The sequence below is a fragment of the Trichoplusia ni genome, chromosome 14, assembly GCF_003590095.1.
Source record: "Trichoplusia ni isolate ovarian cell line Hi5 chromosome 14, tn1, whole genome shotgun sequence".
Lineage (NCBI taxonomy): Eukaryota > Metazoa > Arthropoda > Insecta > Lepidoptera > Noctuidae > Trichoplusia > Trichoplusia ni.
Window position 1 is genome coordinate 8,429,735 of NC_039491.1, and position 14,838 is coordinate 8,444,572.

Consider the following 14,838-nt stretch of genomic DNA (forward strand, 5'->3'; position numbering starts at 1 on the left):
AAATAGGCTAAGGAATTTACCCTTGAGTTATAATGTTTATAGCACCAGAGTAGATCATTAAAACGTTGCTCATCCATAAACAAATCCAACGTTAATCTTAATTTGAAATAAGAATTAATGCTTCAAGAGAGTTGTCTATGGTAGGTACTCGTTACAAACAAGGATTTATTGAATTGGATTTTCTTTTATTGAATCAGATTTTCCTCAACACACAATTGGGATAGATTGAGCCGTCGAAACAGCATTATCCAAAGATAAATCTATTGAAATTGAAATAAACTGTTGATACTCCAACTTTGATGGTTTTAATTGACGATTTATATCGGATTTGGGAGCTGTTTGTATCCAAATATTAAATAAATGAGTTATTAAATCGATAGAACGTATATATTTACTATATAATACTTGGTAATTACTTGTACTTTTTGGTTAAAAGGTGAGATATTTTACGCAATGAAAAAAAAACAGGATGGGCAGACCATTTGAGGTTTTCTTTGTGTATAAAACGCTAATATTTATTTCTATTTTTAGAAACAAATATTTAAATAAGCCAGAATATTCTACGCCATTTCCTTAAAATCGTACTTAAATTACCATTTACAAACAAAAACCAAAGTAAATTAAAAATACAGTTTTTCGTAAAACGATGTAAAGATTTTTTTGCGGTAAACGTAACATTCTTAGTTCGACCCAGAGGTCAAACCCAGGACCTCGTGTAACCGCTGGCTATCAATAAAGCGGTTCAATTAACCCGAGCTTGAACCTACGACCATCTGCTCTCCACAGCATTTGAACAACGAGATGTTTCAATTACAATAAATTGATTGATTAAAATTTTATAACATATGGCGAATTTGATACCGAAATCAGAGTTAATTAGCTTTATTAAATTGAAAATTGATTCAAGAAAATAAAACTTAAGTGGGTAAAGCGAACTTTTAAATTACGATTGCATTGCATTAAAACTTTTCGCTAATTAGACTATTTTCTTTTGCAAAACTGTGCTTACTTCCATTTCTCAACTTATATTATTCTACAAAGTCTCTAAATATATACCCAATATTCCATATAAGCTAAAATTTAGTGTAGCTATAAACAAGCTCTAAACAAGGTTCCCAACATCACCTACTTCCCAAAACGATCCACAATCTTCATAAAAGGATAGGACGTTCGAAAGCTGTGATTTATTTAAAGTAGCTTCAATAGGTTGTCGGAGCAGTGGGCTGTGCCAAACGCTGCACTTCCTGGGCGCAGATTCTAAACACGCTCCTCGTATCGCGTTTACTCTGTAGTTAGTGGTTAGCAAATCGCAACGCACTGCCGGGAAGTGCCGCGCGTTTCATTACAACAACATACCCTTATATCGAGATCTGTGCCTAATTATAACAACCATCTTATAGTCTGCACCTGTTATTCGTTGCTTGATTCGAATGACATTATTTAAAGGTTTCGTTTTAACTAGTCTGATATGGTAAGTGAAGTTTTCACACCACGTGGGTGGTATTGGCGGGTACTGTTATTTCGTTAATTTACATACGTATAATATATGTGTATTTATGCTTATGAAATGTTTTTGGGTATAGTCATTCATTTGTGTTTTTGTTCCGTAAAATGTTTTATCTGTGATCTTCTTGTTGTAGACTTCCTAGTTTGCTGACTGAAGCTAAAGCATTAGCTAATATTATTATATGTATTGTGTATCATAATTATTAAGATTATTCTTTATGATTGATCGATAACCGGTAGGATAACGTTTTGACTAAACAGGAAAATTTGCTAAGAACAAAGCTTTCTCAAATTGTTATCACAAGGGAAATGATCCGTGTAACCAGGAAACAAATATTGGCATAACATTGAGATTTATTTTCAATACAAATAATCTATACTAACTAAGTACCCTCGAGAATTTGAGAGTAGTAACTATATTAAAACAGCATTCTCCAGAGATTTTTCGTAGAAATTCACGGTATTTAATGTTAATACGTTATTCCGGGAAAAATCCTTTCCGAGGCAAATAGTGGGCGTTAATATCGGGAGCTTTTTGTTGGGACATGTCAGGCAAATATAAACAAAGTGTGAAGGAGCTTTCTGCTTTCGAATAATTTATTGTTCGTAAAGACGCGTCCTCATATTTGCTTGTTTTTTCTTCTTATAAGCGTCGTTCTTTGTGGAGGCGTTTGTTCGCGCTGTGATTACGAGTTTATCCGATGTTCTTCTGTTTGAACGGATCATTAAACCCTTTGATGCTGGAATGTTTTGCTGATATGCAGATTATTTTGGATTTTCAAGGTTTTTGTATGATCATGAGCATATAAAAGTTACTTTGAACGCAATTACGTGCAGTTTTGGTAGACATTACCTATACTAATCTGCCATATTTTTTAATTTTACGATTCACGATATCACACCACTCATACAGAAAAATAAAAAGCTAAATATGAAATACAAAACTTATGTACGAATCGCCATATTTGCAATCTCAAATTAATAACAATTCAAACTGTTTTTGTTTACACAGCGGAGACGCAAGCCGAGGTGGTCCCGAACCAGCCGCTGAGGTCACCTGGTACCCCAACTGCAGCCCCGAGCCCGAAACGTGAGTAATAGTTGAAAATGAACAAATGACCCCTTGTTAAAGTCACAAAAAACCTTATTGTTTTGACGTAACCTAAAACTTTGGATACAGAACCCGCAGTGTTTTGTTTTATAGTAATGTTTGGCCAGTGTGACGGCGACGCAAAATAACTTATTTACATTTTACACTGTATACAAAATGATTTAGGTAAAGAAATTGATCAAGCGTTTCATGAAATGTAATATCACACTTCACTAATACCGTAATTACGGGCAAATTGACGATTAGTAAGACACTGAAAAAGAATTAGGTAGGTTATAGATTTTTTTTTAATGCTTGAAATTTTCTGACTATTTTATCACAGTAACTTTCTGAATAAAAATGAATATGATGAGGATAGAATATAATTTACTTATAAAAAATAACCTATGAACATTTCTTCTCTATAAGTACGAGAAGAGGCCAGCACTTGACATTAGCATTATGCACAATTATACACTCATGCACAATTTATTTATGAAGTGTTGACTCAAGAATTTAAAAAGTATATTTGACATGCATATTTAATAACTTAAGTCTGATGTTATCAATTCGTATCACGTAGCTACTTACGCACATTTTCTGCAGTAGGTCTTATGACGCGACTACTGCAATGTCTTATCTCTTATCAGTGTTGAAGATTGATTTAAATATCTTTTATATACCTGATATACGTGTTTCCTGATGAGTGCTCAGAATACTTGGATTGTATTTGATTAGCGACGAAGGTGGATAAACAAATGCATATTAAATATAGACTACTAAGTACCAGTCAAGAGCAGGCATACTTCGGACACTGAGGGCTCCGTACAAACAGGCTTGAAAAATTAAAAGAAAAAATATTGTAATGAAAATGAAAAATAAAAACAATTATAAAATTACAAAGATACAGCTTCATTAAATGGGCAGAAAGTAGAGAATGAGTATCAAAGATCCAAAGAACCCTAAAAATTAAAATATATGAAACTCATTAAGTTTTCAATAGAATTTTAGAGTAGCCTACTTTGTTTCCTCGATTTAATAATTATTTTATAATAACTTCGAGCCTTAGAAATCTATAGAGCTTAGATTTTACTGTTGACTATAAGTTCTCATTATAGTGGGTAGCTAGGCACCGGCGTTTGCTAAATGATCGTTGACCCGTATCTGTAAGTGACAAACATGAGCCCTAATTACTTAAATGGTACGATGTCTTTGACTACATTTGAATACCCACACAATTGTCTACTCAACATAAAGGAACTTACTTCTTTCGAAATTGTCGCTGGTCTATGATATGCAGTACTTGCTTATACAGGGAGTGACGGAAATGCGTGTTTATATTTTAAATTCCACCTCTACTCATAAAAATTAACAGTTTCCTTCAAGGCAGGAATAATTAAATGCAAAAAAATAGATTACTCAACTACATACCTCACTCATAAAAAATATTGCAAGTACAGTACAGAATATTCAATCGTTTTTTTTTAGTAATTGGCTTTTGTTTTTCTTGAAAGTTTTATGTATTTTTTCATTCGTCATTTGCGAAATTAGGAATTAGAATATGACTGGATAATTTGGTTACACCTTATATTATTTATTCAATCAACCAATCAATTCAGCCTACCGATGTCCACTGCTGGACATAGACCTCCCCAAGTTGCACCACAACACCCATTCCATAATAATATGTTATCATTATTAAATCACTAACAGACATAGAGATATAACACAAACAAGGCAAGGAACATAACAGGATACATTATACACTGGTCAGTTGTATTAGCAAGTGAAATGTCTCGATTGTCATGCAGCGACCTAACTTACTTGGCCACAAGAAGCTAGAGGTCCTCAAGTAACAGATGAGGAAGAGAGACGGCACTTGGCGACGCGTAGAGCACTGTCCTGCTTTCACAAATGCAAGTCTCTCTTTTAGAAATGACCTCCAATTTAGTCAGTATGTATGCATCCTGAAAGTTCTGACTCTTATTACAGACTTGACGTAAACAAAATGAACAAATCATTTTTGTTACGGTAAACGAATGAGTTTGCTCTGAAATATTGTTTTTGGATTATTTGAGTTTAAGGTATGAGAAATAGGTTTTGAAATGGTCTTTGGAATAGTCAAATATACTAAATTAAATTAAAGTTAAATATAGACGTGAATATACACTTATGATGTATATTTTGGACGGTTTCGAAAAACAATGAATTTGATAAATACTTATCACAGCCCGTTTTATCTTTGCGTTAGAAAGTGTGAATTCACCCACAATTGTATTTTTCGATACAGTGTTTTTGCTAAATGACACAACAATGGATTGGACAACAGAATCTAGACTTAAGTCCTATTGGATGTTATCCATTTGCTTTCAAACACCGAACAAAAAAATCACAGTATTCACCAATAATGCAACAATTTTTGTATGTTTTTAACCAGTTGATATTATTACGATTTAAACGATGATACAAAACGCAAGCATAAAAAACAACACATTCTCATTTAACAAGTTTTCCAAAACATATCATAAACAGCTGGAGTACAATCTTACAATCAGAAACAGCGGCCTAATTAGAAACGTTCGCCTTGTCGAATCGAGTCTAAACTTATTTATAAACCGTAACAATAAAACATTGGTTACTTCAGTCGACACATTCACCTTATAACCCTTTGAGTTCGTGCCAAAAAAGCGGCGCCGGAGTAGCGGGCCGGTGTTTTGGCATACTAGCCCGGTTCTGGATCTATCCGGCGGTTATGTCATGCGCTGATCCCGAACGTTTGTTATTCGGCGCCGACAAACAAAATATCGAATCGTTTTATTGTGGTGAAAGCGGGGCGTGGGGGATACACGTTATTTCTGGATCTTGGAAGGTCGAGTGCATCGCTGTTGCCAATGCAAAACGCATTTAAAACCCACGTTGTCTATTCAAGAATTTTAAATGTTGATAATTTCAAAGTTTCAGTGAGTTTGGCTTCAGAGATTTTTTAGTAGACGAAAAGTTTGATTTGCATTTGTTTATCAGATAAAATAATCTAATTCTTTTTTTTAATAATTTTAACCTTGGATTAAAAATTATAAATATACATTTTAAGAGGCGTTTCTCAATTGCGATGGTTTCAATTGATTGATTGGTTTTAAAAAGGTCAAACTCGACCACGTCACTTGATCTAGATTTAAATTCTTGAGCGTGGCTCTGTAAATACCCGAGTATTTTGAATGAGACACAAATCCCGATTTAAACACGTATAATACAAGAGTGGATGTTTTGACCTATTTGTGTCAATGGTTTTAACTTTTATGAGTTTTGTTATACATTTGTTCAACTGGATTTTTTTTTGTATCGCGAATTATAATAGTTTCCTGTCATTAAGCGGCTGTTTTTGAGCCGGGAGCATCGGGAAAAAAAACTATCTATCTTTTGTGTCAAGAATGGTTATAAACTATCTGTGCACCAAGTTTCGTCTGAATGCGTTCAGTGATTTTTGCGTGAAAGAGGAACAAACATCTAAACATCCGTACATCCATACATACATACATTTTATACTCTATGTAGGAAGTATTTAAATCGTATATTTTTAAACGTTTAGGATCAATGTCTTATCTAAAATAGATACAACGGCATCAAAATGTCGCGTCATGTCGACTGCAGAGCGAATAACAAAAGATAAACGGTATGAGTTCCTGCCATTAACGAGACTATAATTATAATTAGCAAGAAAATCATTCATCTCCACGTGATTGAATAATAGTCAAGGTTAGGAGATAATTTTCTTAACGTTCTTTACCTAACTATACCTACATAGTATTATTTCTGTTTGTGTCTCTCTTATAAGCAACTATCCATACTAATATTATTCAATTACATAATATATTTGTTTGCTACACTTTTACGGGTAAATTGCTTCACAGAATTTGATTATGATTGGGTATTAATTGTTATTATTAAAGCTAGTATGATATAAAAGTGATATTTATAAATAGACTTATAGCAAAAAATATAAAATAAACGTCATAATCAGGAATAATCTTCCATTGAAACTTTCATCCATATTTTAAGTTATCAACTTTACATTTATAGAAATGAGTACTGATTTCCATATTTTGGACTGCACCTAGTCAGGATATTCTAGATAACAGCGGTTTATGTCATCACGTAAATACAAAAAGACAAGCAAATAAAATTCAATACAAAACCATTATTCCAAACATATATACAGTGGTGTTTACGACATCTCCTACATTTTAAATGCTTTACGTAAATATATTAGATACTTATGTCATCATGTAGATATATACTAGGCTGTCATAGGTACAAAATAGATGCTAACTATGTATTATTAAAAACTATTATAGCGAGTTACCTCACCACTGGTGTTAGGCGATTCGGTAACGAAAGACTCTGGCTCATTGGCACAGTTTGACTCTATTTTTGGAAAATTACTTAGGCTGTATCTCTTCATACGTTGAATCATCTAATTTATTGATTGGAAGATTCAATTTATGTTTAAAGGGAGTGCTTAGTGGTACGTAATATAATAATTATATCTTGAAAGTTAATGTGGATTTCTAAATGTAGTGTTTTAATTGAAATTTATATAACCATATATTTATTTATTTTAAAGAATTTATTCTATTTTTAAGGATCTACATATGAGGTACTAAAAAACAAAAACAATAATTAAAATAATGCATCATTCATTTATTGATTTTTGTACACAAATATTTACTTTTAAGTAACGCAAAATTTTGAATAAGTTTTTGTATAAAGGCACTGCTTATTTTTTCAAGATTTATTTTCCAGCAGACCTAGACAAGAAATAGATAACAGCGTACAGGTGTCAAAAATAATGTGACACATGCAATTTTTAACAAATATAAATAAAACTACTATAAATTAGGACATAATTGTATTAAAAATACAAACAGTTTCCTCTTTTTTCAAAAGTCAAAAACAGCCTTCCATGTATTACCAATAGCAGAATATAAGTTCTATAAATAGAGGAACAAAAAATGCATGCAAATTGCTCAGTAAAGAACGCCAACATACTGATTGGCTTAAACTGCACCAGTGGAAGTGGTCAATCAGTCCACATGACCCGCAAGTCTACATTCTAGGCACACTAGTCCACATCTAGGCTAGCACTCAACCCAGTCTATTACACAACGCGTCATATCCCGTTTTGCCTAGATTGTTACGTACACAGATTTTTATAGGAATGTTTTTTTTTCCGCAGCTATTTATGCGCGACTACGTAATGACACTTTAAGAAAGTGGTCTATGCTTGCATATGTAAAAATAACTGTTTATCTGTATGGCTATCTATTTGGACAAAATCGATATAGAGGTACTTTAATAATTTAAAAAAATGGATGTTGGATCCATCACCTAGGAACATAAACTATTTTATATAAATACCTATATTATTATTCAAAAAACTTCAGTCTTACATTGAAGCTATATTATGACAGTTGTAGAAGAGAGACGCGACGGGACTCGAGAGCGAGACACCGTGTATTGTGCTGTCTCGCTTCCACAACTGCTACAGTTTTCAACCGTTTTCAAAAAGGAGGTTCTCAATTAGTCTGTATTTCTTTGTGTTTGCAACCTCTTTACTTCGGACCTTATGAACCGATTTTATTGTTCTTTTTTCTTTTAACATGAAATAGCTTCCATTTAATCCTAATCAAAATGACATCAAGTTTGTTCATTTTTTTTAAATTCGATGTAATTTATTTGTTTTAACAGTTAATAAAATATTATACTTTATTTTATGCGCGTCTAGTATCCTCGCTCGAATGAACTTAGGTTCTATCTTCCTTAACTTTTTACTGCTCTGTAAACCCGTCGCAAGCCATTGAATCGAATCAATGTCAACAATCACCCGTAATTAGGTTAATAACATAAATCTGTGAAGCGATTTGTTGTAGTGACTAACGGTTCTGGTTTGGACTGCGTTTAACTTCATTTTCTTTGTATGTCTCCATTGAGGTGTAATGTTTTGTATCTAATGAATATCTGATTAATAATGCTGGCTGGTTAAAATAGTATGTAGGTGTACGATTAACGTAATTATTGAATATTTTTTGTCACGAAACTTTAGATTATAATTTTAGTTTTAGATACAAAAGCTATTTTTTGTAAAGTTTTAGGTTAAGTGTTCAAATTCCGACCAAGTAAATTATCGTCTGAATTTTAAGTGCAAGTGATATTTAATATGATACAAGAGGCCTTTAAAAATGTGAGAAACTGGGTTACATAAAAGTTTACATAACCCAACAAGCACTTTAAAATCTTGCAAAATAAAATGAATTTTTTATTGTAACAATTTTATTACTATCTCAAGGTGATTCAGATAACGTTGATACGAATTATCAAGTATCCATACCCTTTGATGTTTATCATTGAAAATCGTATTACAAATTATTCAGGCATCGCTTACAATACACAAAACGTTATAAAGCTGAAGGCCGTAATTTCCTTTACATGAACATGTTTTATCCCAACATTTTAGTACCTACGTTCGATCTGTAAAATGGCTTTGTATATATGTATATTTAAATGTCTTTGTATATTTGTAGAAAACACAATGCACGATGCACTCAAGTAATTATTTCTTTGTCTTACGAACACAATTTTAATTACAACGCACTATTATACTTACGAACAACATACTATATTTATTCACTGAATCATCACAAACAACTAATTTCAACTTACCTAAGAGTTTCATTGTTTAGTGAATTGAACTTAGAATTTGGTTTGCGTCCTATTCAAATCCTAATAAGTATTAGAAGCCATTGTGTTATCGAGCTCCTTCCCCGTTATTCCTCCCTAAAATGGTTAAGGTGCGTGTGTGCAATATTAATTAGCAATATTGGATGTAAAGTGCGCTCGATGATAATACAGGCGGGCAGTGTTGGTAGCGCGCGGCGGCGAGCCGGCTCCCTTCGTAGTGCGGCGTCGCGCGCGCACCACTCGCGTACACGTCTCCGCGTAAAAATAAAGTCCACGGCCCGCGCTCTCGCACTTCAACCCATTTATAATTATCAGTAAATCGCCGCGCGAGTGCATGACTGCCGCGGCCGGCGACCGCTCGCCTAAAAGAAAATCACATTCGCTAACCTCGAACCCGAATCTCACGTTGTTGTACACCGGGCCCTTGTTCGATTCACTAACGAACGACGCGAAATCCCTAAAATACGTTTAGAGGAACCTCGACTAAATCGTCACTCCTACGCAATAGACACCGCTGTCGTGAGACGTGTGAAGTCGTCTGTGAATGGACCGTGTGTGTTTGTGATAATAGTTGTTGTTTTAGTGATAACAGTGTAACGAATTTTTCAACATGCCTGAAAGACCGAAGCGCCGTAAAAATAATAAAAACAAACGTAAAAATAAAAACAATAAACCTGATACAAATAAAAATAATAGTGATGTGAAAACAATAGACAACAGTGAATCATGTCAAAGTCAAAATGACAATGTGGAGGTAATTGCCGAAAGTGAAGTGGTTGGAACTGAAATAATTAAAAGTGAAATTTCGCAAACAGTTTTAGAAACTCTGAACACAGGTAGCTCTTCCCGTGATGTAGTTAGTTTAAACGGTGATTTAAACAATAATAGTAATCGAGTCATTACAGACGAAATAACAACTTCTCAAGTGGAGGGAACGAAAGACCTTGAAATCATAGACACCGCTTACGTTGTAGAATCTCCTGAAAATTCACTTCAAAATAAAGCTAAATTGAGTAACAAATTAAAAAGTAAAAGTTTGGACGATGACGAAGCTACAAAAATAATTGAAATTACTGAAGAAATAATTAATGCTCAACCTAGTGATGAAAATGCGTTGGCCTTGATAGATAGTCAAAATGTGGTTGTTACTCACGTTGATTCGGATATTGAATGGGAAAATACTACAGATTTAAATGAAAACAAAAATCAATCTCAAGAAGCAGCCACAGGAACTTTATCTATTACTTCGATTCCGCTTACTGTGGCTCAAATCGATCAAACCAAGTGCTTAACACCTGATGAAGAAAAATCTCTCAGAAATTATTTAAATACTCTTAATCTAGCAACACAACCAGATAGTTTAAACTCTGTGGAAATTAAAACAGAAATTGAACAGATTATAAATCAAGAAATCAAACATCGACTGCGTAAAAAAGCATTAGCAGATGACTTTTTCATGCAACGCCTTGGCCCTCCAAGGATGTTAGATGTGATTGACGAAGAAGGTAGTAGTGGATCATCTATGACTTCTCGACGTCAGTCTTACTTAAGTGACAAAAGAAGCGATGTAGAAGATCTAGAAGACGATGTATTTGAAGACAACAAAAATAAATTATCAAAACAAAAAAAGATGATGACTTCAAGTGTTGTTCATAAGAAAACTTTCGGAAAGTTAGTGCCTCAAGAATGTGTCCTTGTCGGAGCAAAGATAAAAGCTCCCGAAGTAACTGAGGCTAGGGGTGACTGGACAATGCAAACTATGGAGAAAATGACTGGTGCTGAGGTTGTCTACCTAACAGATACCTCAAGTAGCACTAGTTCTTTGCATGAAATTGAAGATGAAGATGATGGAGTCGACACCGACGTAACAGTGCGTATGATAACACCGACCATTGAAGTTACTGATACTGAAAATTTCTTAAAGAAAACATTTATATCAAGTAATACAGACGCAGACGATAAGCAAAATGGTGAAATTAAAAATGAACAATCTGAACAAAGTAATGAAATACCTAAAAATATTTCGGACCGAAAAGACTTTGAGAAAAGCGAAAAACAATCGAAAACTGAAAATATTAGCTCGGAGCATATTATAAAAGTTAGTCTTGAAGGTGACAGACCTATACATCATAATCTAGTCGAAAATAACAAAAATAAAGTAGCAGAAGTAAAACCTGACAAAATCCAAGAAAATAAACAGCATGTTGTTAAAACTAGTAACAATGAGCACGTAGTAAAAATTGTGTTGGAAGAGGATTCTAAAAATATCAATAAATCATTTTCTAATTTAAAGGAAAACAATGAGCGAATTATACCTGTCCAATATGAAAAATCACCGGATTTAAATGTAAATTTAGAAAACGATTCCAATCAAAATTCCCATGAAATAGTGGTCCTATCGACGGATAATATTAAAACCAATTTGTACGTTAAAGAAATTGATGAAAAAATTGTAAAAGAGGACAAGAAACTGCAGCAATCTCAAAATAAATTCGATTTACAATCAAAAGTAATAAAATGTGAATTTAATGACGCAATAAATAATTTAATCAAAGAAGTGGCTTCGGAATCTGAGGACAATAATGAAAATTTAAAAGAACCGATTACTCGCCAAGACTCTTCTAGTAGTGTGGATTCTTCCCAGTGCACAGCCAAATATAACCCTAATTACTCGTCCCTTAATGACATAGCTAACATTACGCATGATGAAATTAATGGAAATAAGATAAATAGCGATCAGATTTCTTCAACTACCAGCCATGTCAAAGATGTGTTTGAATGTGTTACAGGAACTACAACAAAAAGTAACACCATATCTGATGACAGTAAGGAACCTCTTAAATTGAGAGACATATGTGTTAGAAACATAGCGTCTTTACCATATGGAAATAATATTCTGGAAGAGCTGGCATCTGTATCAGAACGTTTGCAAAATATTGCACTGTACGGAGAAACTCAAAGTAAAATAGTAGAAAACAAATCAGAAAAGGAGAACATGCCGCATTATCGTTTACCTGACTTGTCCTCAATTGAAACCATTGCAATACCGACGAAACCGAAGGACCCAAAACCACCACCAATACAGCCGAGGAATTCATCTTTAAAAAAGACATCTCAGGATGATGACCACTGGACTGGTATTCCGACTCAATCAGAACCAGTGTACGTTTGTCTGTCACCTTCTCAAAAAATGTTGATGGAAAAAACGAACACTGTTATTACCAAAGATGATGCCACTCACCTTGTTGATATGCACAAGAAATTTGTAGATCGACGAGGATACAACGAGCATTATAAAAATGGAAAGGACAGCGCAGAAAATGAGAACGAACAGCCTATTGTAGTACCTTTTAAATCACAGACGGGAAGCCGTTTGCTAGCTTTGATTCGTGATCCAGCTCTAACAAATAATATTAATTCCCTGAATGATCGCCTGAATAGTAGCTCAAGTGAAATACACAGAAAACACACAACAACCACGTTTTCTAAACCAAATAGCGAAAGGTTTCCGAGTCGAGACTTTTCATTTAAACCTATTCCTCCACCAAGGCCAAAAAAATATTCATCTTCATTCTACGAAAGTGATGAAAGTTCCGATTTTACCGATAATTCTATGCGTTCTATGAAAAGTGAGAAGAAATACTTTCACTATTCAACTGGAAACCTTAATAAGGAAATAGAGAGTGATATTTCTTCAATACAGAACATGCACCGATACTTTACTGACACTAGAGATGAAATGAACGACTACAAATGTCCGAGAAGACCTTCACTGCCCAAAGATCTGTGCGAACAGCAAATGGAATACATTCGCAAAAAAGAGAAGGAAGTAGAAGCTGAAATACAGCGTCTTGAAGCTCTGAAGAGCAGTATGCCTGAAATGCATAGGCAAGGACCAAAAGCTCCTTTAATCTCAGAAAAAGAGGTAATTGAAGAACGAGTGAAAGACTCCAACAATTATTTCATTTCACGGAAAAAAGATGTGACTATGAACTCACAAGGTTCTGACCATAAAAAATCAAAGATGTCCTCTGTATTCAGCAGCAGTCAAGAAGAATTACTTCGAGAGAAAATGTATTCTGAATATGTTACTCAAATGGCGCAACGTGAGGAGAGAAAGCAACATAAAGTGATTAAAATCACAAACTCTCCGGCTACAGCAAATAATTTAACCATATCGAAAAGCATGCCAGCGCTTGATGTTCTTGATTCTAAAGTTAATAATAGAATTGAAAAGGAGTTTATATCAAAGGCACGGGAACGGTGGGACAAATTAGGTATTAAAGATCCCGAAACTGAAGACGAACAGGACTCTAACAAAAACGTGTATAAAGAACCCAAAGTGATCGAACATAAAATTAAAGTGATTGAGTGTGGACAAGAGAAAGACGTTAAAAAATTGCCGAATCATTTGCAAGAGTTCGTTCGATTTACGGCTAAAGATAGTGAGCAGGCTACGAGCAGCTCGGGTGAGTCCAAGCCCGGACGAGCATCCCCGCATCTTGTGGTCATGTGTGCAGTGATAATCATTGTGATAGCAGTCGGCAAATACATTCTGCGACTGCTTAGAAACAAATGACAACTAACTCGACATTCCTTTTGTGACTGACGCTCTAAATAATATGAATGCTTAGTGTGTAGTTGTTGTGTATTGCATGAATTGTAAAAATGTATTTATTTTAGTTCTAATCTTATCATAACTCGTAGTTAAACAGGACACTTCAGCAACATGTTATATAACAAGGTGAGTTATAACGTGATTTGTGATTATTCTGTACACGCCAAATATAATGACCTCTACTGTAAATCAAGTGACATTACAATACGATACATTTACGAAATGGAAACGTTTGATGAGCCAGTCATTTTATGAACTTGATATGCGTATTGTATACAAATGCGTTTAATTTAAAATACTTCTTTAAATTTATTTCCATTATTCCACTGCAATCTATATTTTTGGTCAATCGCACATTTAAAATTGTTTGTCATTAAAATAAACTATACCTAAATCAAATTCGCCTTATTTATTTGCAAGCAATCCTAAATCCTGTTCGGTGAAAATTAAGAGTGAAACGATGCCGGATGCATCATTAAATTTCTATTTGGATCTGTTTCAAATTACGCCAGCATTTTCGTTTTATGATTATAGGCATATGCCTTGGTCTAACTTCTAGTAAATAGATGGCTGACGTAGACAGACCGAAAGATACGGTTCTCGTTATTGTTTAAACATTTGGCTATATATATGTTGTGCAGTATGTTTGTATGTTACAATGTCAGTATAGTTGTCAGCCCGTCTACATGAATAATACAATTTCACGGTTTTAGAACAAAAGGCGAACAGGTGATCGGCAGATGTTTGTTGCTCCGCGGTCAACTGATAAGTCTTATCGCGAATGCACACAAACATATAATTGTTAATTAGATTGAGAACAAATATATCGGACGAGCTCATTTTAACGATAACGTTACTGATTGCAAATGATCCTGTTGTTTTTATCTGA

The 14,838-nt window shown here is 34.1% G+C and overlaps 1 protein-coding gene across 10 annotated transcripts in view; it reads left to right on the plus strand.

The window, feature by feature from the left end:
* The window catches only part of LOC113500407 (sorbin and SH3 domain-containing protein 1-like), a 147,252-nt gene that overhangs the window by 31,870 nt on the left and 100,544 nt on the right, over positions 1 to 14,838 (plus strand). For 3 of the 10 annotated variants that reach the window (XM_026881160.1, XM_026881164.1, XM_026881162.1), the window contains one exon: positions 2,519 to 2,596. In XM_026881160.1, the coding sequence (XP_026736961.1) occupies positions 2,519 to 2,596 (78 nt within the window). Of the gene's footprint in view, positions 1 to 2,518; positions 2,597 to 8,327; positions 14,076 to 14,838 lie in introns of those variants that run through there. The other 7 variants (XM_026881155.1, XM_026881159.1, XM_026881156.1 and 4 more) reach the window with 5 other exon arrangements.